Below are 24513 nucleotides of genomic sequence, written 5' to 3' on the forward strand. Positions count from 1 at the left end.
TGACAACCTAAAGTATCTCCTATGCCAGGGCAGCACATGATCCTTGAGTTGCCAACTCCTGACATACAGCAATCTGTCAGACTTAACATTTAATCTACATTACATGAAACTAAAAGTTTTATGTTGCAAATATATGTATTTTTTAATATTCTATTTTCCTCATGAATGTACATTTAAGTAACACATTATCTTGTATGGCTTCATAGGGTTGCTGTAAAGCTAAAATGAAAAAATTCAGAAAGACAGTAATTAAAATCAATATGCAAGCAAAGTGATCATATTCCTGTAAAACACTCCAATCAACTAATCTTATTCTACAGTCCTTGGGCCTCCACTGTCAACCAGAAAGTTAGATTCAGCTCCAAGAGTATCAATCATTTCCAACAACTTCATGAGATCAGCAAACAAAAGAAAGACTAAGCATAAGCACCTTTACTTCCTTCTAGTCTATTTTTCTAAAGTTCATAATTCAATAAAATAGAATTTTTTCATTGCCAGTATTAACATTTTATGGGAAAGGCAGGTTTTTAAAACATCTATGCACCTTTATGCACCAAGTTCTAAGAGAGCAAATTTCAATGATTGTCAATTTTACAAAATTCAGACCTAATAAAAATAAATTATGGGCAAGGATCAAAGTGTACTAGGAAAGACTAAGTGTTAAAGATGATGAGTTACATATTAATAAAAACATGCAATTTAAAAGAAAGCTACAATTTTTCTTAAGTAAAAAATATAAATTGCTAAATTCTAAAAATGAATTTACAGCATTTTCATCTTCAAAAAAGTGTTACACATACCATGCCCATTTTGGCTATTCCATAAAAACCTCAAGAAAGAGATATGTAGGTAGACCTAATTTCACTCCTGAGAACACGAAGATATTTGATCAGTATAATTCTAATCAACTTTCAAATGTGAGGGGGGATCACATTTCTACCTTTACTTAGAAAGTTCAGATCCTGGATAAGATAAATATTCTAAGCACAAAAAGAAAAGGATTTTTAAAAATAAGAAATGGCATAAAGAGGCAATGTTATTTTCTCTAGTATTACGAGACTCTTCAGAAAGACTCATGACCTGACGGTACAATGCTGGGTTAAGAATATTTGGGTTCTTAGTGAAAAACAGGCAAAACATTCAGATTACTGGATAAATTAGGTGGGTTAAACATACACGGATGCTTTATACATATATTTACTATTCAGACTCTAAAACAAATGCAGAGTTAGGCCTCTTCTGATCAAATACATTTTGATGTGACAGTGCTAAAACTCAAGATGAACAGTTACAAGGAGTTCAAAGAGCAGAAAAAGACAAAACACCAAGAAAAGAGTGATCACAGATTCTAAATATTTAATGTGAGTGAACTAATTATTAATAACTGATAGAATTCTGCACCAAATACAAAAATATGTTTATAGCCAAAGGAATAGGACCATTTAAATTAATAGCTCCTAATATATATATCCATAAAGTGCCCTAGGAGAGAAATTGCCAGTCTGAAATAACAACTGACACCAATTGAATGGTGAAACTTAAACACACTGGGGAATTTTATGTTGTAATTTTCTGTTTGTTCTTATTTTTTCTTTCACCACCCCTTACCATATACACTTCAAAAACTGACAATATTGTAGTAACTATGGTAGCATGCTAATACTAGCCCAACAAGACATCCAGATGTGTGTCATAAAAATCTACATGTCTAAGATCCTTGGTAGATTACAAAACAAATGCAGGGCCACCTATTATTTCTCTTACCCAAGAAGCAATACCTAGGAAGAGTAAACCATTCAGCTATTTATTTGTAACCAAAGCTTATGAAAATTCATTTCTGCTTACATATAGGAATAAGCATATCCTATATAATAAAGAGCTAATATGCAAATAGTCATCTAGTCATCAAGCCCTCACGCTGCCACCACCACCGTTAACAGCTCAGACACTCAACACTGGTGAGAGCGGAATGGGCACCAGCCAGGCACAAATGAGCTTATGAGAGAGGAATGGGGACCAGCCAGGCACAAATGAGCTCACAGAGAGGAATGGGGACCAGCCAGGCACAAATGAGCTTATGAGAGAGGAATGGGGACCAGCCAGGCACAAATGAGCTCACAGAGAGGAATGGGGACCAGCCAGGCACAAATGAGCTCGCGAGAGAGGAATGGGGACCAGCCAGATTGTGGCCCGGGAGAGGGACAACCCCCCCCCCCCCCCGCCCCATGGTCCCAGGTGCCAGCGCCTGCGGCCCGGGAGAGGGACAAGCCGCCCACCCCGCAGTCCCGGGTGCCAGCGAATGCCTCTGCACCTGTGGCCTGGGAAAGGGACAAGGCGCCCACCTAGTGGTCCCAGGCACCTGAGGCTGTGGCCCAAGCAAAGCCAGCCCAGGTCCTGGGTGCCTGCAGCCAGCCAGAGGGAGGGAAGCCCGGGTCCCGGGTGCAAGGCAAGGCAGAGGCAGTTAGGGTATGATCAGGCCAGCAGGGGGGCAGTTAGGGGCGATCAGGCCGAAGGCAGAGGTGGTTAGGGGCGATCAGGCAGGCAGGCAGGTGAGCGGTTAGGAGCCAGCGGTCCTGGATTTCGAGAGGCTGTCAGACATCCCCCAAGAGGTACCGGATTGGAGAGGGTGCAGGCCAAGCTGAGGGATTCCCCACACACACACATATTTCGTGCACTAGGCCTCCAGTTTTAGAATAAAACAGATTTGAAAATTTTGGATCCATGCCTATGATATACACATTTCTAGACAAAAAGGGGCTTCTATTATAACAAAGAGATTTAAAAAGGTAATAATACTGTCTAAATTTACTATTCTCCTAGAGCAGTGGTCGGCAAACTCATTAGTCAACAGAGCCAAATATCAACAGTACAACGATTGAAATTTCTTTTGAGAGCCAAATTTTTTAAACTTAAATTATATAGGTAGGTACATTGTTATTAACTTAATTAGGGTACTCCTAAGGCTTAGGACAGTGATGACGAACCTATGACACACGTGTCAGAGGTGACACGCGAACTCATTTTTTTTGGTTGATTTTTCTTTGTTAAATGGCATTTAAATATATAAAATAAATATCAAAAATATACATCTTTGTTTTACTATGGTTGCAAATATCAAAAAATTTCTATATGTGACACGGCACCAGAGTTAAGTTAGGTTTTTTCAAAATGCTGACACGCGGAGCTCAAAAGGTTCGCCCATCACTAGCTTAGGAAGAGCCACACTCAAGGGGCCAAAGAGCCGCATGTGGCTCGCGTGCCGCAGTTTGCCGACCACGGTCCTAGAGACTTTAAAAGGCCTTAACAGCATAATCAATTATTCATTTTACCGATAATTAAATTTGCATATATTAGACAAATTAAGTCATCCACTGAAGATCAGGTAGACAGAACACCCGTAGAACTAAACTCAGGTGCAATTCCACACAAGTAAAATCTTTTTCACAGCACATACACTTTTCTTTTTTTTCTTTTTTATATATTTTTATTGATTTCAAAGATGAAGGGAGAGGGCCTCTTTTCTAATGTATATCTACATGTCAAATTAATGTAGTCTAAATCTCAACCAATAGTTCCTTTCAATTAAAAAACAACAACAAAAGAAGTTCCTAAAGTTTAATGGAAGTTACAAATATAAGGACTTTATATTTGTAAAGTCCAGCATAGCTCAATGGTTGGAGTGTTGGCCTGAGGACAGAAGGGTTTCAGGTTGGATTCCAGATCAAGGGCATGGGCACATACCTAGGTTGCAGGTTTGGTCTCCAGGTTGGGTCGGGGTGCCTGCAGGAGGCAACCAATTGATGTGTCTCTCACATTGATGTTTCTCTCTCTCCTCCTTCCTCCCTTCCACTCTCTTAAAAAACAAAAATCAATGGTAAAAAAATATATGTATAAGGATCTTAAAATTCACATCTTGCATAACAATGTTCTAAGAACATGTCTCAGTAATCTATCTTTAAGTCATTTAAAAAATAAAAAGCAGCCGAAACCGGTTTGGCTCAGTGGATAGAGCGTCGGTCTGCGGACTGAAGGGTCCCAGGTTCGATTCCGGTCAAGGGCATGTACCTGGGTTGCGGGCACATCTCCAGTGGGAGATGTGCAGGAGGCAGCTGATCGATGTTTCTCTCTCATCGATGTTTCTGACTCTCTATCTCTCTCCCTTCCTCTCTGTAAAAAATCAATAAAATATAAAAGGAAAAAAAAAATGTTCACATTCTTTGACTTGCATAGTAGTTGTACTTATGGGAAATTAGTCTCAGGATGAAGCCAAATATAGGAAATATTACTGGTACCTAAAACAAACTAAAAATTTATACATTTATTGCATAAAAACAGCATTATTTTTAACAGAAAAGGTAAAGTCAAGGTAACCATTCTTATTGTTGAATGTTTATCAAACACTAGAGGCACGATGCACGAAATTCATGCGAGGGGCTGGGGCCTTGCATCCGCAGTGGCTGCCTCAGCCCTTGCAGTCCCGGCTTCGTCCAGAACGACTTCATCCGGAAGGACGTCTGGAAGGTCGTTTGGCTGTCTGGTCTAATTAGCATATTACACTTTTATTATTATAAATTAGGCATCCAAAGTGATGGTTATAAAAAGCAATACACAAATATAAAAAATACTTTTGATGTAAAGTCAATTAGAGAAATCAAGATTAAAAAAAACAGTGTATTTGGATCTATTTACATCTACAAGAAAGTTCATACACTGAAGAGAAACTGGAAATAAATACACCCCAAATTTTTATTCTTTTCTCTCCTTTCTATATTTGCTGTAATACAATAATGCTCTTATTACTTTACCAAAAAAGTAAAAAAAAAAAAGTCTGCCCCTGAGATCTGTGTTCTGATTATTCCTTTAATAAGGCAGTGGTGGATGCCCAGCCAGTGTGCCTCAATGGTTGAGCTTCAACCCAGGAACCAAGAGGTCACTAGTTCGATTCCATCAGGGCACATGCCCGGGTTGCAGCTCGATCCCCGGTGGGGGGGGGGGGGGGGGGGATGCAGGAGGCAGCTGATCAGTGATTCTCTCTCATTGATGCTTTATCTCTCTCTCTCCCTTCCTCTCTGAAATCAATAAAAATATATTTAAGACAGTATTTGAAAAATAAGTAAAATCTGAGCTTATTTTATCAAAGAGTGTACATAACTATTAAGTTCTAAAAAATGTTAACACATATTAAAAATAACACAAATATTGATACTTCTTTTCAAATAGAAGCTTTCATCTTTCCCTTAATTAATGGTTTTCATGAATGAACACAATGTAAAATAAAATACCCATAGATTGTTTGGGGAAAAATATATATACATACATCTGTCAGCTGCAAACATCATTTTGATATTTGGACTATGGCTTCTAGAGCAGTGGTCACCAACTAAGTATACCCAGAAAATAGGATAATTTAAAAAAAATCTGACTTTTCTAATTGTCCACCAACCTAAATTTACATATGAGCACATGCATCCATTTAAACATTTACTGAATATTTACTAAGTGCCAAGCATCTTGCTAGGTAATGGAATTACTTTGAGCAAGACTTTGCCCTGCAGTCACTGGCCAAGAGATGAGTATGAAAACAAATAATTACAGTACAAAATAACAAATGGTTAAAAAGGGAGATTAATAATGAAGTAACAACACTGTGAATGAGAGAAGACAGTGGTAGGAAACAGGGATATAAAGCAACTTCTGGCTTCTAGCCTATAGCAATTGGGCCAGGAAGAATGAAGTCAGACATATTTAGGAGCCAGACCAAAAGACATAAGAACAAATATGTTCGTAACTTAGTATAATAAAACTTGCCAAGAAGTCGTCTGGTCAAAATATGTCCTTTTCTATGAAACAGTGAATGGTCTCCTTAAACAAGTCCCACAGCACTTTAAAGGCAAACTAATTCTTTGAAGCCACTAAGTACACGTTAGAAAATTATCAGTACTTCTCAACTTTAAGAACACACCTCCAAAATACTCATTTCACCCTAGTAGCTTATTTATCAGGGATGTCAGGTCTAACAGCTGCAAGGTGATCATTTTTCCTACCATTTGAGCAACTTCAGAGATTACTAGTCAGAGTTTAACTTGATAGCAGCATGTAAACTCTATAGAGTTAAACCAAAGTATACCCCCATGATCACTGAACCAATAAATATGAACCAAAAAAATAATCTCAGTCTCTGCATCTTATTGCTGCCTTTTCCATCAGAAAAGGCAATATATTCAATCTCCTAGTACATGCACAAAGTACATATGGCCTGTACTCACAGAAACTGCACATGAAGACTATGGCTTTCACAAGCAATTCCTGTTCCTCCCTATTCAGCCTGCAATGAGACTCTAGCTCTGTCATGCACTAGACTGATTATTATTTTGTAAATGGCAGTCAGTGGTGCTTAACATTAGTAAGTAAAATATTTTTGCAGAAAGAGTTCAGCATATTTTCATATTTCAAAACCACGAAATTTCATTTATATTTAATGATGATTCTGAGGTACACAAAGCACTAAGTCTGCATCATTAATATTCAAACCACGTTCATGAGGTAGATAAAAGGCTAATAAAATTAACTCTGTTTAATAGAAAAAGGTTAGACAATTTCTCCGAAGTCCCACAGTGAATTTGAGACACAGAACTAGAAATGAAATGGCCTGATTCACATAATGATGCTCTACTAGGATGGAAGGATGGATGGATGGATGGATGGATAGATGGATGGATGCAACTCTCCAACAAGTATTACAAAAGCTTTTTTAAAAAGACTAACTTTTACAATAAGCCAAACAAGCAGTATGAATTGCATATGATTTTATATATTTAATATATAATATATAAGTAACTTAAAACATTCCCCATTAAAGACATTTTTGGTAGGAATGTGTGTTACTGAAAAATGCTTGCCTGAACTTTTTCTAAACTTGCAGAAATTTCTTCAGTTATTTATCCCTAACATTCACTTAGGACCTTACTTTTTAAGGGGTTCCCATACTTAACATGAAGACACCACGGCATCTTCTAGTTGTGCATAATCCCTACACAGCCTCTATGACTAGGATATCTAGCATATTTTTAAAGTGAAGAAAGATGGGGCTCCCAAACAAGATCTGTGAATTCAGTCTGTTCATGCAGCAGTAGGAAAGAGATAGAAACTTCTTGCCTAATATGGTTTTTCTCCCCTTTATGATGCCAACAAAAATGGTACTGAGGCCCTAACCGGTTTGGCTCAGTGGATGGAGCGTCGGCCTGCGGACTGAAGGGTCCCAGGTTGATTCCGGTCAAGGGCATGTACCTTGGTTGCGGGCACATCCCCGGTGGAGGGTGTGCAGGAGGCAGCTGATCGATGTTGTTTCTCTCTCATTGATGTTTCTAACTTTCTATCCCTCTCCCTTCTTCTCTGTAAAAAAAAATCAATAAAATGTATTTTTTTTTTAAATGGTACTGGGTTTTTCCCAGCCAGTTAAGAAGCCATTTCTTCTAGGCTCCCTCCTTCTGTCTTTCCTCTAATACAAATAATAGATATGTCCCACATCTCTATTTGGAAGGCAATAGAGATGGCATGGAAGGTAACAGGTGAGCTCTTAACAACACATGGTATTTCTAATTTGTCTATAGGGAATAATCACATGTAAACTGGATTGGTTTAGAAATACGCCCTTACATGCCTTTGTTTTACCAGTGATAAGCTGTAATATGTTTAAAAACACCTAAAAATTCAAAAACTTCCATAAATTTATTTAACTGGAAATTAAGTTAAACAAGAAAGTGCAGTGGGAAATCATGTGCCACCATACCATTCCAACACAGCCACTGCAACTACGTTTATCTGAAAACTTAACAACTGCTCTGAAATGCTATGTTGTAGCAACATGCCAATCAGCCATGAAAATTTTCTTAAATCTGGAATATGCAAAAAGCAAATTTACAAATACATCCCTCTTTAGCATATCATTTATTACATTTTAGGATGTCTAAACAAACAAAAATAATCTCCCATAACAACATACTAAGAATGAAAATACATGTGACATCTGCATTTATTTCTCTTTTTTTTTGTAAATATATTTTATTGATTTTTTACAGAGAGGAAGGGAGAGAGAGAGAGAGATAGAAACATCGATGAGAGAGAAACATCGATCAGCTGCCTTCTGCACATCTCCCACTGGGGATGTGCCCGCAACCCAGGTACATGCCCTTGACCGGAATCAAACCTGGGACCTTTCAGTCCGCAGGCCGACACTCTATCCACTGAGCCAAACCGGTTTCGGCTGCATTTATTTCTTCATAACACTTCCATCCAAAACCATTACTTATGTGAATTAAAAATAAGTATTTTTATTTTCTAATTCTATGAATACCTCTATATTGTTAAGTCTAAGTTATAGTAATTCTAGATCTTTTTAATCCTAAAAAAGTAACGAAAATTAAAGAGAATAGATAGAAACATGATGTGTGCTTTAAATTGAACATAAACGGAAAACAAATGGGGAAACTAAACTCAAATATTCACTTTGAAAGGTAATTTTTACCCATGAAAATTACTACGTATCTACAAACTTACCAATATAAACAGCCAAAAAAGCCAAGTGAAAAGACCCTTAGGAGATTTAACTTCCTACTCAAACTAAATTTTGACATTAAGAAACATTTTTGGGATCTTTAAAAAAACACACACACACAACTAACTATAATATCAAAACTTGTCACCTTCTACCCAAGACATAAAATGTACATTTAAAACTTTTTCAGTGGATAAAGTGTCGAGCTGGACTGAAGGGTCCCTGGTTCGATTCTGGTCAAGGGCACATGCCCGGTTGTGGGCTCGGTCAGTCCCCGGTGTGGGGCATGCAGAAGGCGGCTGATCAATGATTCTCTCATCATTGATGTTTCTATCTCTCTCTCCCTTTCCCTTCCTCTCTGAAATCAATAAAAATATGTAAAAAAAAAAAAAATTTAATACATTTAATACTTTTAAAATGATCTCTACCAACAAACAAAATCAGAGCTTGTATGAAAAACTGTTACACACACACACACACAATGGCAACATAAACAGCCGGAGTTAAGTTTTTGGTTTCTTAAACATTAAAGAGCATAGAGGTAAAGAATTTTTAAACAGACATTTTTCTTTTTTTTCAGCCTTTTTCAAATATGGTCAATTTTACTAAATCAATTTCACTATTTCTCAACTTTATCACACTCCATCTCCATTTTTGTGTTCCAAAACTTTGTACTGTAGAAAAAGTATGATGCACATCCAGGAGGCCCACATTCTTCTACAAAACTTCAAGTGCACCAATAAGTCATTTTCACTTTTACTAGACCTCACTGCCCTGGCCGGTTTGGCTCAGTGGATGGAGCATGGGCCCGAGGACCTAAGGGTCCCAGTTCAATTCCCAGTCAAGGGCACGTACCTCAGTTGCAGGCTCGATCCCCGGCCCTGGTCGGAGCATGTGCGGGAGGCAACCAATCGATGTGTCTCTCTCACATGGATGTTTCCCTCTCTGTGTCTCTCCCCCTCCCTTCCACTCTCTCTAAAAATCAATGGAAAAAATATCCTTGGGTGAGGATTAACAAAACAACAGCAACAAAACTTGACCATCACTAACGTAAAACTCAGAAGCCCTTGGTGTGCATTTATTCACACCTGTGCTCTACTCACATCCTCATCTTCAGAAAGCAAATACCACTTCAGACACCCAAATTCCCTAAGCCTGCCTCCCTCACACATCCTGCCTTCACCAGGCTGACACACTGGACTACCCCTGACTCTCCCTAGGTGTTCCAATCTCACCTCAAGAAACAACAGAGGTTAGTTACCAAGATTTCTCGGGAGGACCAAAAAATCAACAGGGAAGTAAAGTAGCTTTCTCAACAGCCCCAACTTTACCCCATCTCCACACTTCCACCTCTGAAAAACTCAATCTTGCCACGCAAATGATCTGATTTAATGAAGCAAAGCCTGCCCATCGCTTCCTCTACCCCCTTTCCTTCAGCCAGAAAGTCCTCACCTCCAGCAGGAAGATAAGCCCCAGAAACGAAGAGGGGGCGGGAAACCATCCTTTCCCTTGCCTTTCCATGCCTTCTCTCCCAAGAGGGTGAAAGACAGCATGTCTCTCCAGTCCTCCCCTCCCGCCTTCCCTCTAGGTCCTAGACTCAGAATCTAGGAGATGTGTTTCAGAGACCAGCTATGCAAACCTCAGTGTCCCAAATATACGCACTCCTGCCCCCTTAAAATGGTTACAAAACCCACAAAAACTTGATACCTCTGCTCTCCCTTTCATGGGTCCCAAATACGACCCAGAATGTTTATTTTAAAACAAGCCCCTCATTCTTTTCAGCACCTCGACAACAACCCTCCACCTCAGTATCTTCAGTTGCCCTCACCATCTTTCAACAATATGTACAAAACTCCTATTCTTTCTGCAACGCCCTCCATGCCTCCAGCGCCGCATCCAGAAACCGCGAGATCCCGCAGGTACAACACACCCCTCCGGCCCAGCCCCTCCTCCAATGCTAGGTAGCAGGGTAACCCCCAATCAAACGCATAAACCTCAACTCCCCCCAAGCCCCAATGATATTTAAAGATCATCAGTTCTCCTAGTACTAACAACTCATCAATAATATTTGAAATCCCTAAAAACCTCTATCATATTGATCAGCTCCCCAATAATTCCCCCAATGCCTACATTTCCCTTTCAACCACCCCCCCCCGGTTTTTCAAAAACTTTAATATTCCTAGACTCTTAAGAGCTTATCCGTAATCTCTGTTAAACCCTCAGTACCCCTCCCCTCCCTTTCTGCCCGGTTTGGAAAAGGCCCTCCTCGACACTCGCCGCTTCCAGATCTTTTAGTCCCGGAACAATGTTGTCTGTAAAGCCCTGGCTACCCTGCTCTTCCCTTCGAGATGCCAATATCCACATTTAAAAATCCCTCGATAGCCCTGCTCTCCCTCGCAGTTCTCAATCAGCAACATTTCCAGTCCCCTCGCTGCTCCTGCTGCCCCGGGAGCACCCCAAGACAAGGAGTCCCCAAGCCCTCGCCCCCCTTCCCGACAGGCCCCCCCGCAGCCGGTCTCCGTGCCCCCGGCTCTCCCTCCTCTCCCCTCCCCCCTCAATGGTGATAGTACTACAGAGGAGACGCCGGGACCTCCCGACCGCGGCCCCTCCGCCGCGCCCTCCCTCACGCCGCCTCCCTTCCCCCCGCGTCCCGCGGGCCCCCAACGCCCACGTTCGCCGGCCCCGGCCCAGCCAGGCTCACTCACATCGGCTCCAGTAACTTGGCCAGCCAGGACTTGAGGGCATCCACATCCTCTATGAGCATGGTGCAGGGAAGGCGGGCTCGGCCGCCGCTCTCGTTCGGGCCTGCCGCGGTCTCCCCTCGTCGCCCCCTCACGCCTTCTTCACAGCCCCCGGTGCCCCAGCCCACCGGGCATCTTAAGAGACTTCAACCTACTCCCCCGGCCGGGGCCTAACAGGAACTAACCCAAGAGCCCTCACTCAACCTACCTCAACGGCTCAGGAGGGCGGGAGTTAGCGCCGAGTGGCGGGAGCAAGAGCCAATAAAAGAGAGAGGGCCGTGCACGCAAAGCCAATGAGAAGGCTCGTTTGCCCCGCCGGCCAGTCGTACCCAGTTAAGGAGGATATATCAAGGTAGGTGGAGAGCTTACATGAACTCCTGGTGCAAGATGGTATCTTGGAGAAGGTGCTGTGCCTCTTAAAGGGGCCGTGGCGCCTTTTTTGACCACGCCGCCGCCCGCTCCGGAATACCGGTGTCTGCTGCTGGGAGTGCCCGGGGGAACCCGGCGAGCCCCTCAGCCTGGTTCCTTCCTCTCCTTTTTCCTGGAAACACACACTTAGTGTCCCGAAATGACTCAGCTGTATAAATCTGCAACACAGCATGCAACACGTTCACAATTGCAAGGAATGCAAAATTTTACCTTTTTCCCTTACACTCATTTTGCTCGGCACACATGCTTGCATTTTTTGCCGCTCTGCTTAAATTACGAAGAATGTCCTGACAACCATGCCTTGGATTCCAATAATCGTCATTTTAAAAACGTGGCGCACGGATATAAAAGGCTGAGGCCATTTCAATTTTACCAGTTTTTTTTAAAATATATAAATGCTTTATTTAGACAGAAAAACTATTCCAATTTTTTTTTTAATTCTCTTTTCATTGCATGCCTAAAATTTAGTGGGGATCTTTTTGCAGGGAGAATTTTGGTCAAGTAAACAAGATTTTTACATTTTTAAAAAATCTATATTACGGAAGTAGGCAACTTAGTTTGCACTAGCTGAGAAATTCCTTATGGAATTTTGAAATTGGCTTGGCACTGGTGTTAAAATGTTTACTCAACAACAAATACGGAGCACCTGCTATATGCCTGCACTGTGTAAGACACTAGGATTTTAATTGTGAACAAAACAGAGTCCCTCTTCTTAAGAAGCTGGGCAGTTTATGGGATTATGCATTATAATAATGGCATTTTGAAAAATACCTGATGAGCACATACCGCATATCAAAGAGATGGGTCAACCCAAAATAAGTAGGTAAACTAAATATGCATTGAGCAGGTGTAGGCAAATTTTTTCTGTAAAGGGCTAGATAGTAAATATTTTTGGTTTTGTGGGCCTTAGGTCTCTGGCAACTACTCAACTCTGCCCTCTTGGCATGAAACAGGCCATAGGTAAGATGTAGACAAAGGATTATGGCTATATACTAATAAAACTTATATGAAAATTTCAATTTTAGATAGTTTTCATGTGTAACAACATATTATTCTCTTGACATTTTTTTTCTTCAACCATTTAAAAGTGTAAAAGCCAGGTTCACTTCACAGGTATACAGAAACAGGTGCCAACAGGGTTTGGCTTGCTGGCTTCAATGGGTTCACCTCCTTACATAAAGTAATAAAAAACAAAATGCACTTAGAAATCATCTAATAAGCCACCTTCACTGACATCTCTCTCCAACTTTGCAAATGAGGGAAAAGCACAAGGGGACTGAGTGGTTCACCCAGAATCACACATGTCTGCAGGTGGAGCAGGGTAGCATCCAGATCTTCTGACAACAAGCCCAGAGCTTTCTCACATCCAATTCTTGCCTCTTCTTCCCTCTCTCCTCCTCCCCTTCTTCCTTTATGCTTATCTACATTCCCCCCCATACTTATTTCCCCTAAGGAGATAAAGTGTTATGCCAAAATGACACAGATTTAAAAGAGAGAAATGTAAAAGTGATTTGATTAGGCCTAAAGCTAGACAGGAACTTGATAGTATGACAGAAATGGAACAGGAATTGCCTTTATCACAATAAATCACTCCTCTGCAAGAATTTCAAAGTACTTTTCGAATGTATTTATAGAACAAATTTTGTAGGGCCTTATTTTAGAGGTGAGGTTGCTGAGACACTGGCTTCTATCACCCAGGGCATCATTTAACCAAGAACGTTACAGAGAGTAGAACAGACACGAGCACAGTAATATTTGTGTGTGGGGACCCGAATAATCTTTTTTTATTTTATTTTTCAAATTGTGATGTTATTATATTATTTTTTTAGACTGACTACATTCTATACTTATTAGGGCTACTGCTTTGAATGTAGATATTAAACCCCAACTATATCTTTTTTTTAAAAAATATATTTTATTGATTTTTTACAGAGAGGAAGGGAGAGAGATAGAGAGTTAGAAACATCGATCAGCTGCCTCCTGCACATCTCCCACTGGGGATGTGCCCGCAACCCAGGTACATGCCCTTGACCGGAATCGAACCTGGGACCCTTCAGTCTGAGCCAAACCGGTTTCGTCCCAACTATATCTTTAAAAAGTAGCATTTGTAGAAGAGTTGCTTTTCCAGAAGTGGAAGGAGGACATAATATAGTCAATCCCACTCCCATGCCTGGCTCATTCATTTGCTAAATAGCCGTTCAAATTTGGTCAGTAGCCATGGCCCAGAATTTTCCATATATTTTATTCAGTAGCATTCATCCTATGCACAGAACTGAATCATTTGCAACCCATGAATGAGTGAGGCATTGATTTCAGCCATACAAATGCAATGCATACATATATATCTTAATTCAACACACTGATATTGAGTGATGGTTACCATGTACCTGATTCTGTGCTCTGGGCTGGGGCAGAGACAAAAGTTTGAACAGTTATATCCATTCACTGTCTTTTGAGAGCTCAGATTCTGGTGGTTTAATAGGCACCAGAAATAATAATCATAGCCAAAATTGTTGAGTACATGCCCTATGCTAAATATTTCAGTGTATTATTGCCTCTCATCCTCACAGTATCTCTGGGTAGTAAACAATATTTACAGACAAGAAAAGCACATCCCAGAAAAATCATGAAGCTGATGAGTGGAAAGGCCCAGTTTTGATCATGTGTGTTTGACTCCAAAGCCCATACCTATAACCTTCACTTAACTATCTATCAAACAATGAAATATGAAATGTGTGGTTCATTCAAAAGTCATTCAACAAATATGTATTGAGCCCCTTACCATCTATTAGGCACTGTTCTTGAATATAGAGAGTAAGAGTGATTTTAAACAAATATTCTTTCCTTAATTAAATGTATAAAATGGATACTTAATGATTTTTTTCTCGGTTTTATCTTCACAGGAAGAGAGAGAAAGAGATCCCATTTATTTAGGAAAAAAGAGATTATTAATATGGGGCATTGAAAAGAGAGAGTGACCACAAAAAGAACAGACATCTAAACCAGCTTTATTCGGGCAAGTTCCCTTTCTAGGCTAGAGGATAACTGGGCCTCAATCAGAAAAAAGCGTCAACAATGAGATTTCACACAAGTGTTGACAGGGTTAAATAGGCCTTCCAGGATCAGAGTAGGTCATACCCACAAATTGTTTTGTTTTGTTTGTCATTATTTTCTACCCTGTGGCCAGAGCTGTCCCTCAGGTACAATAAAAAGAAGTTGAGAGTCATTTTGCAATTTTCTCTGTGAAATTTACAACTACAGTGTGCTTCCCTTGCATACAATTAAACTAAACTTCGGTAGAATTACATACTAGGAAGCTCATACTTATAAACAGGCCCTCTCTTGCCAGTACACTTATAGATGATCATTTAATTAAACAATGCAACCATCAAATATCAGTCTCTCCTGAGTCTGGGTCACCTAGAGCAGTCCAGCTGGCTCAGAGAAAAGTTACCTCAATAAAAGTCACTTGGATCTTAGTTAGACAAAGACAAGGTGAATTGGCCTACAAATGCGTCAATCAGATAGTCTCTCTTTGTTATGGAAATGTAGATTTGTTTTCCTAGGAGAACTATGTTATGTTTTTTTCTTAATTGCTTCACTCTGCATAACTATAAAAATAGCTAATATTTTAAAAACTGACAACAATGAATGCTGATAATGGTGTAAAGAAACAGGATCATGCATACTTTGTTGGTGTAATGTAAAATAGTGTATAGTCGCTCTGAAAAACAATTTGTTTTTGGTATTTTCTCTAAACACTAAACCTGAAATTACCATATGATCCAACAATTACTCTCCTGGGCATTTATCCCAGAGAAATGAAAACTTATGTTCACACACAAAAATCTATACTTGAATGTTTATCGCAGCTTTATTTATAATAGCCAAAAACTGGAATCAGCCCTGATGACCTTAAACAGGTGAGTGGTTAAACAAACTGTGATACATATGTAGCATAGCATGCTACTCAGCAATAAAAAGGAAGGAACTATTGATACATGCAACAATTTAGATGAATTAGGCTGAGTGAGGAGAAAAGCCAATTCCCAAAGGTTACATATTGTATACGTGTGTATATATCCATTTATGTAACATTTTGAAAATGATGTTTTAGGAGCAGAGGAGAGAGATGGGGAGATGTGGAGGGAAAGTGGGTGTGGTTATTAAAGGGCAACATGAGGGATCCTTGTGCTGTTGGAACTGTTCTGTATCTTGGCTGTGGTGGTGGATACAGGAACTAACATTGTACAAATTATATATATATTATATTATAATATATATGTTTATATATATATAAACACATGAGCAAGCACAAATGAATACAAGTAAAACTTGTATCCAGGTCAGTATTCTGACTATGATAGTATGCTATACTAGTAGTTTTGCAAAAGTTAACGATTAGGGAAGTTGGGGAAAGTGTGCAAGAGTTCTCTCTGCATTGTTTCTTACAACTGCATGTGACTACAAGTATGTCAAATTTTTTTTTTAAAAAGTTGCTTCACACAGTTGAGAGTAGTGTCAACAGGAAGAAAGGCTCAAAGTGGCGTCTCTGGGTGTGCACATACCAGAAAATTGTCCTTGTCCCATTCACCGAGGGCTTCATAGGTTCCTGCGGGACCTGTGTGGGGACCCAGATCTGACATCCTTGCAGATTAGAAAAGCATCCAGGAGAAATGTGCAAAGCTCTACTGCAGTAGACATTTATTATTATTATTATTTGCAGCAGGAAACAGCAACAGTAGTGGACAGACCAGACTTCAGTTCTCTCTGGTTAGCCCTCTGTTATTAGGGGGAAAAACTGCCCTCTCTTCTTTGGATTGAATAGCCCCTTGGAATTTGGACACATCATATAAGAAGAACTCATACTCCTGGTGTGCCAGGCCCTCTGCCAAGCAACTTTGCATGGATCAGCCTCTTTCAGTGCGTGTATTCAGCCTTTCAAGAAATATTGATTGAAGACCTATCATAGGCAAAGCACTGTTATAGGCCCTGGGGACACAGCAGTGAGGAAAATAGGCATTCTCTTGGAGATTGATTTTAACAGGAGGAGAATGATGACAAATAAATAACTATAATATATCAGGTGGAATACTTCTATAAAGAAAAATAAGGCAAAGTGAGAAGATAGACAGTGATGGGAAAGCTAAAAGGACTCCGAGCAGGTGTCTGGAGATAAGAAAGGTGTTAGTGGAAATCTGGGAGAAAGCCTTCCTGGGAAGTGCAAAGACCCTGAGGCAGGAGCTCAATGGGCATGTTTCAGGAAAGAGGAGGAAGCAAAGGGGCTGGCGCAGAGCAGGCCAGGAGGAAAGCAATGGTAGAAGAGGTTAGAAAGGTTGGTGGAGTCCAGATCATGGAGGACTTTGTTGGTCATGGTAGAGACATTGGGTTTTTATTCTGAATGAGACTACAAGACACTGATAGTTTTAAGCAGATGAGTAGAATTATCTGGTCTCCTTTTTAAATTTTTAAGCAACATATTATGGCTGCCTTATGGTCATCAGACTGGAGGAGACAAAAGTGGAGATAGGGAAACCGTTAGAAGGCAATAAACAAAGCAAAAGTCGATGGTGGTTTGGGCTAGATTCACAGTGAAAGAGATGGTGAGGAAAAGTTGGATTCTGGATATATTTTGGAGGTAGAGTCCGTTAGTTTCACTGACACATTGTCAGTATGAAACACAAAGAGGAATGGAGGATGGCACCAAGGTGCTTGGCAATCTGACACTAGCGTCCCCACTCTCAGACACAATACGGAATAGCAGATATGGGAAGATGCTGACTTCTGGCTATGCGGAACCAGACCAATTAATTAAAAAAAGTAGAACCATGGTTGTACCCCCAATTTGTATAGTTTAGACCTCTCTAATTTCATTGATACTATAAAAATGGAAATCATAAATATCATAAATGCACAAAATACATTTAAAAAATATACTCACTGAGATTAGAATCTCAATAATATGTGATTGGTTGTCTTTACTTGTTTCTCTATTCCTTCCTTCCTTCCTTCCTTCCTTCCTTCCTTCCTTCCTTCCTTCCTTCCTTCCTTTTCTTAAGGAGTCCTTGGATTATTCCACAAATGATGATGGGGTGATAGTAATGGTGATGACAAGCAATGTTTTGATGACTCAGATGTCACATTTTCCATACGATCCCATGACAGGCTAGCCATGCCCTGTGGAATGCTGACAAGGTGGCTGACTATAGCTTGTGGATCCTGAGTCTGGAGTGGTGTAGCATGAGTGAGTGAATTCTAATTCCCAAGAATGACAAATATTACCACATTAGAAGAAAACCAGGCAAAAGGGGTTTCTCAAAATATTGGTGCCTGAGAAATGCAACGTCTCTAATTTGGTTACATTTGCCTAAATATAAAATTCTCCCTAATTAACATGGCTATTTGTTCCTAGCTCGTGTCAGTCTGTTCAGGCTGCTATGACAAAATACCACAGGCTGGGTGGCTTATAAACAACAGAAATTTATCTCTCACAGTTCTGGAGGCTGGAGGTCTGAGATCAGGGTGCCAGCATGGCTGAGTGAGAGCCCTGTTCTGGGTCACACACTTCTCTTTGTATCTTCACAAGGCGAAAGGGGGTGGGGGGTTTGTGGGCTCTCTTTTATAAGGCACTAATCTTATTTATAAGGGCTCCATCCTTTTGACCTAAGCACCTGCCCAAGTCCCCACCTCTTAATTCCATTGCACTGGGCATTAGGATTTCAACATATGAACTTTGGGGGACACAAACATTCAGACCATAGTACTGATCGAACTGGCTTCCAGGGTTCTCCACTTTTCTTTCTTTTCTCTTTAGCTTAATATTTCTTGAGCACTTACATTGAACCACGCATGGGCTAATCACACGGCTTGGTGTAGCTCATTTTCCCATAGCAAGCCTAAGCAGTAGGTATTATGGTCATCCCCATTTTACACATGAGGACCCAGAGGTATAGAGCTAGTATGGAACAGAGTCTCAGTTCAGACCCAAGCCTCTTACTCCAAAGCCTGTTAGCATAACCACAGCACACACGCTTCCTCTGAGGCCCATTAACTGGCAGAGGTTGCACACACAGCAACCCAGGGTCAGCTAAGCCCCCAAGTCCTGGAAGGGTTGGTTCTTCTTTCTTCTCTTTATACTCACTCCTTGTATCATTAAAAAAAAAAATCTGCTCACCATTCAGGAAACATAAAAGCAAACACTAAAGGAGGAAAAAATAATTTAGAAACTATAGTTGTCCATTCAGGTAGGAAAGTGACACCCATATTCATTGAGTGTCCCTTTCTTATGAAACAGAAGTATCACAAGAAGTGCCCACAATGTCTTCCTTAACTGTGCCATCTAAGGGTGGGGAAGTTAGGGAAATATGCACAAAAAACAAACACAAAAGTACTCAAAGACAAGCCAAAGCTAATTATAGCTTTATGGGTCTAAATTTAGAAATGCTGACTCAATTGAATTGAGTAGATTTACTGGTGGGGTGGGTTTGGGGAAAAAACATACAAGGAGGAAATGAATTCTCTTGTGGAGTTTTGAAGAATGATCGTGATGTGATCTGACAGCTGGAGAAGGAATACCACACAATTGTGATAGCTACTTCACTTAAGCTGGAGAAGAGATTATTATGGGGCACAGGTAAGATTTGTCTATTTTAATCAGACTAAATGTTTATAGATCAATTTCCTAAAATAATAATAAAAATAGCTGACATTTTAAAGTGTTTACTATGTGCCAGATAGATATATGTGGTTTATACACATACGATTTCTTCAATCCTCATAGCAATCCTATGAGGCACTTACTATTATTACCCTCATTCACAGAGTGGTTAATTGTATTGCCCGAGGTCACCTAGCTGGTAAATGATGAACTTGGTCTGTCTGATTCAGAGCCTGGCTCGTATTCACTATGCAACCTTACGAATGTCATTTATCCAGATGAGTTCCCAATTTAAAAAACCATATTACTAAAATAAACTTTGTTTTATGAATAGCTCTTGAATCTGGTCACTTTTCTCCACCTGGACTGCCACCACCATCCTCTAAGCCAGGGGTCCTCAAACTTTTTAAACAGGGGGCCAGTTCACTGTCCCTCAGACCGTTGGAGGGCCGGACTATAGTTTAAAAAAAACTATGAACAAATTCCTATGCACACTGCACATATCTTATTTTGAAGTAAAAAAACAAAACGGGAACAAATACAATATTTGTATTTGCATGTGGCCCGCGGGCCATAGTTTGAGGACCCCTGCTCTAAACCACCATCACCTCTCACCTAGACAACTGCAGTAGCCTCCTGCTTCCCCTTTTGCTCCCTCCCCATCCTTCTTCAGAATGATCTCTTATTATAAAACACAAATAGCACCATGATCCTTCCATGCCTACAAGGCTTCCACAGCCTCCCACCACTCCCATTGCTTCCCTGTGTGCCTCTTCTACTAGACTGTGAGGAGAGACTGTGCATATTTTGTTCAAGTGTTGTCTCCAGCATCTCGGAGAGTGCCTTGCACACAGTTGAAGGTAAATATTTTTTTCTTGAATGAATGGAATCCAAACAACCCTTAAAAGAAGAATATTAGTCATTTATATAGGAAAATTAAAAATGATGAAGTTGGAGGTATGCAAGTAGGTTTTTCATAATTTGTAACCACATCGGTACTTGTTTATGTTCTTCTTTAATATCCCTAAGCTCCATGAAGGCAGGGACCATGTCTGGCTTGTTCCTTATTATATCCTTGCTATATCTCAGGTTCCTAGGAGGTGCTTACTAAGTATTTGTTGTATGAGTAGTTTCAATGACCAATGTGGATTAGAAGCTGATGAATCAAAGATGACAAATAGTACTGGTTAGGGCAGAATTGAAACAGGAAAGTATAATCATAGTTATAAGAGCTATAGAGGGTGAGCATGCTTTCATTCATATATATATATGCCTAAGTGACCGTTGCAACCAAAACAACCGAATGGACAACCGAACAGGCTGCGTGGGGTGACCAGGCCAGCAGGGGGGTTAGTGAGGGCCGACCAAACAACTGAATAGCAGGCTGTGTGGGATGACCAGGCTGGCAGGGGGGGCAGTGAGGGGCAACCAAACGACCAAACAGCAGGCTGCCTGGGTCAACCAGGCTGGCAGGGGGGGCAGTTAGGGGTGACCAGGCTGGCAGGGGGGGGCGTGCAGTGAGGGGCAACCAGGCTGGCAGGGGGGCAGTTGGAGGCAACCAGGCCATTGGGAGGCAGTTAGAGGTGATCAGGCAGGCAGGCAGGTGAGCAGTTAGGAGCCAGTGGTTCCAGATTGTGAGAGGGATGTCCGACTGCCGGTTTAGGCCCGAACAAGAGGGATCGGGCCTAAACCGGCAGTCGGACATCCCCCAAGGGGTCCTGGATTGGAGAGGGTGCAGACTGGGCTGAGGGGATGTCCGACTGCTGGTTTAGGCCTCCCCTGCCCCATGCACGAATTTTGGGCACTGGGCCTCTAGTTTAATAACTATTTATAAGGCACCTGCTATGTGCCAGACACTGTGCTAGGCAGCCTGTGTTGTCATGGAGCTTACAGTCTAGTAATAAATAAACAGGCAGATACATTTCTCAAGGGAGGGCAGTAAAGTAGTGCTCCAGGGAACACTGAGGAGGGGACATTTAACCCAGATTTGGCTGTTAGGAAGTGATGTCTAAATGGTGAGTAGCTAAAGGAAGAGGGTGTAGAAAGTGATGGAGAGTATTTGCATGTGTAAGAGCCCAGAGGCAGGAATACCACTGGTAGGTTCTCTATAGCCTAGGGTTCCTTCTTCCTTTCATTCAACACATTTTTATCGAGCCCATACCATGTGCCAGGCATTGTGTTAGGCCATCATTAGATTTTTATTTCAAAACTAGTTGCGGAGCCTGGCCAGCTGGCTCAGTGGTTGAGTATCAATCTATGAACCAGGAGGTCAAGGTTTGATTCCCGGTCAGGGCATATGCCCAGGCTGGATCCCCAGTGGGGGGCATGTAGGAGGCAGCTGATCAGTGATTCTCTCTCATCACTGATGTTTCTCTCTCTCTCCCCCTCCCCTTCCTCTCTCTGAAATCAATAAAAATATATTTTAAAAAACTAGTTGTTGAAAAATGTATATGTGAAGAAATACAATGAAGTCACTATAGTCAAGCTGCTAAATTACTAAAATAAAGTAGGTTGAGGCATGAGGAAATGATTCTATTCTTGCTTTATCTAGCCTGGGAACTTAATTTTTGAACTTTCTGTTCTTGCATCAAAGCCTGGATACACATAAGACCTCCAGATAATCCCCTGATTACCCCTGAAAAACTAAGGAAAGAATGTTCACATAACCAGACCATCTGACATTTATTATCCAGATCACCAGTAACCTAGAGGATTACCAACCCAGAGGCTAAGAATGCAGGATTGCTTCTTCTCAAGAATATATTTTTTACTATAGGAACACTTAGCTTTTCTTTCTTCTTCAGACAACTCTGGATATTACCTAGTTGTGTTTATGATTTGCAAACCCTAAGACCCTTAAATAAATCATCATTTCCAGCCAAAGACTCTTTTTTCTTTTTTTACAAAAGGAAAAAATCCACTTTTACTTACTGTTCAATAAGTCTCAATCCTTATGGGGCACAGCATTACACAGATTCTGTATCCAATGGCCTTAGAAGGAGATTGACTAGAAATTTGCCAGGAACCAGTTTCCATGAGCACAAGCTACGTTTCTCCAGCTTCCTCTGGCTTTGTTCCCTTTGCCACCAGGTGTCACTGTGTAGTTCTTTGCCTTGTACACACATAAGGGCATCTCTTGCCTAGGGAGATGCAGCTTCATCTCTAGGCTAAACACCTTCAATTTTTTTTTTTTTTTTTTTTTTAAATGTATTTTATTGATTTTTTACAGAGAGGAAAGGAGGAGAGGGATAGAAAGTTAGAAACATTGATGAGAGAGAAACATCGATCAGCTGCCTCCTGCACACTCCCCACTGGGTATGTGCCCGCAACCAAGGTACATGCCCTTGACCAGAATCGAACCTGGGACTCTTGAGTCCGCAGGCCAACGCTCTATCCACTGAGCCAAACCGGTTAGGGCCACCTTCAATTTTAAGAAGAGTCGAGTGCTCCCAGAGACCCTGCTTATAGCCAGAAGAAAATGGCCTTCCAGACATATTTGCCTTTATAGAAGTCCTGTTCCCAGCAGGCTTCCACAGGCTGCGAGACGGCGGAAAGAGTCCTGACTCTTTGAGTTTGTTTGACAATACATACATAGCACATATCATTTTAAATGCATTTTTATAAAATTTTTCTTTTTTCTAGGATAAAATTTTTTTTATTGAATTTATTGGGGTGACCTTGGGTGACAAAATTATACAGGCTTCAGGTGCACAATTCTACAACACGTCATCTGTACACTGTATTGTGCGTTCACCATCCCAAGTCAAGTCTCCGTCCATCACCATTTATCCCTCCTATGACCTCTTTTCATTAAAAATAATCCCCCCCCCCCCCAGTCCTTTGGGAAAACACACTTCTGGGCTGCCCCCTCCCGTAAAGTGCTTTGTAGATGCTTAATGAATGTTAACTCAATAAACGAATGTATATGAGAGTAATCTGACCATCAGAAAGTAAAAGCCTTGAATCACCATTTTAAAAAAAAATAGAAACATCCTTTTTTATTTAAAAAATGTATATTTTTATTGACTTAAGAGTGGAAGGGAGAGGGAGAGAGAGAGAGAGAAATATCTATGATGAGCGACAATCAAGCATGGCTGTTTCCCGCATGCCCCACATTGGGGATTGAGCCCGCAACCTGGGCATGTGCCCTGGCTGGTTCATAGGTCGACACTCAACCACTGAGCCACAAAGGCCTGGTGGAAACATCTTTTATTAAAAAAAAAAAAAATGATTTGAGAGGTAAGGAGAGCAAGCGAGCGAGCGAGAGAAACGTTGATTCTTGTTCCACTTATTTATGGATACATTGGTTCCTTCTTGTGTGAACCCTGACCCGGGATCGCACCTGCAAACTTGGTGCATCAGGGCGAAGCTCCAACCAACTGAGCTACCCGACCAGGGGGAATGGAGTCACTTTTAAAAACAGATCTTTCTTTGATGATGGAAATGTTCTATTTCCTCAGTGTCCGATGACATTGTAAACACTAGCCACATAAACTACGGAGAGCTTGAAAAGTGGCTAGTGCGACCGAAGAACTTAATTTTAATTTAACTTAAATTGTTAAATTGAAATAGCCACATGTAGCTAGTGACTACTGCATCAGACAGCTCAACCTTGAATGGTAGCTCAGTTGAAATAGTCTGAGATTGGCACTGAGACCAGGTATGTTACCAGCCTCTCTCTTAAAAGTGGAGATTGTTAATAAATGGTTATAAAATGTCTAAATTCTGGGCTGTTGAATACCACCGACAGTAATAAATATCCATGCACAGTGGCAAGCCTTCATTAGCACCTGTCACTGAAAGATGAATTAACTTTGCATCCTGGCATCTTGACAGACACCCAGCCAGCTCTGCGGGGTGAAAAGGTTGAAGGCTGGGGACTTTACCTCAGCGCGCGCTGGCGGCCCTCTGCGGTTCCGAACTGCATCATGGACGTTGTAGTTCAACGTGCACGTGACATCACTACCAGTGTCACCTCTGAGTGGCCTGTCGAGTCAACTTCCGGTATCCCGTTGCTACCTGGGAATTGTAGTCAACAAGTGCCTGCTGGATTTGGGCTCTAGGTGCTTTGGAACTACAATTCCCGACAGGCTACGAGATGCACCCGGTGGTAGTTAATAGTGAGCTGGTGA

At 41.0% G+C, this 24513-nt stretch overlaps 1 protein-coding gene across 1 annotated transcript in view; it reads right to left on the reverse strand.

Moving 5' to 3' along the window:
- RBM27 (RNA binding motif protein 27) overlaps positions 1-11497 on the reverse strand; it is a 71059-nt gene extending 59562 nt beyond the window's left edge. Inside the window, 1 exon segment of the mRNA XM_006086397.3 lies at positions 11260-11497. Within this exon segment, the coding sequence (XP_006086459.1) occupies positions 11260-11318 (59 nt within the window). The 5' untranslated portion in view covers positions 11319-11497.
- Between the last annotated feature and the right edge of the window lie 13016 nt (positions 11498-24513).

This window comes from Myotis lucifugus, unplaced genomic scaffold, assembly GCF_000147115.1.
Source record: "Myotis lucifugus unplaced genomic scaffold, Myoluc2.0 scaffold_28, whole genome shotgun sequence".
Taxonomy (NCBI): Eukaryota; Metazoa; Chordata; class Mammalia; order Chiroptera; family Vespertilionidae; genus Myotis; species Myotis lucifugus.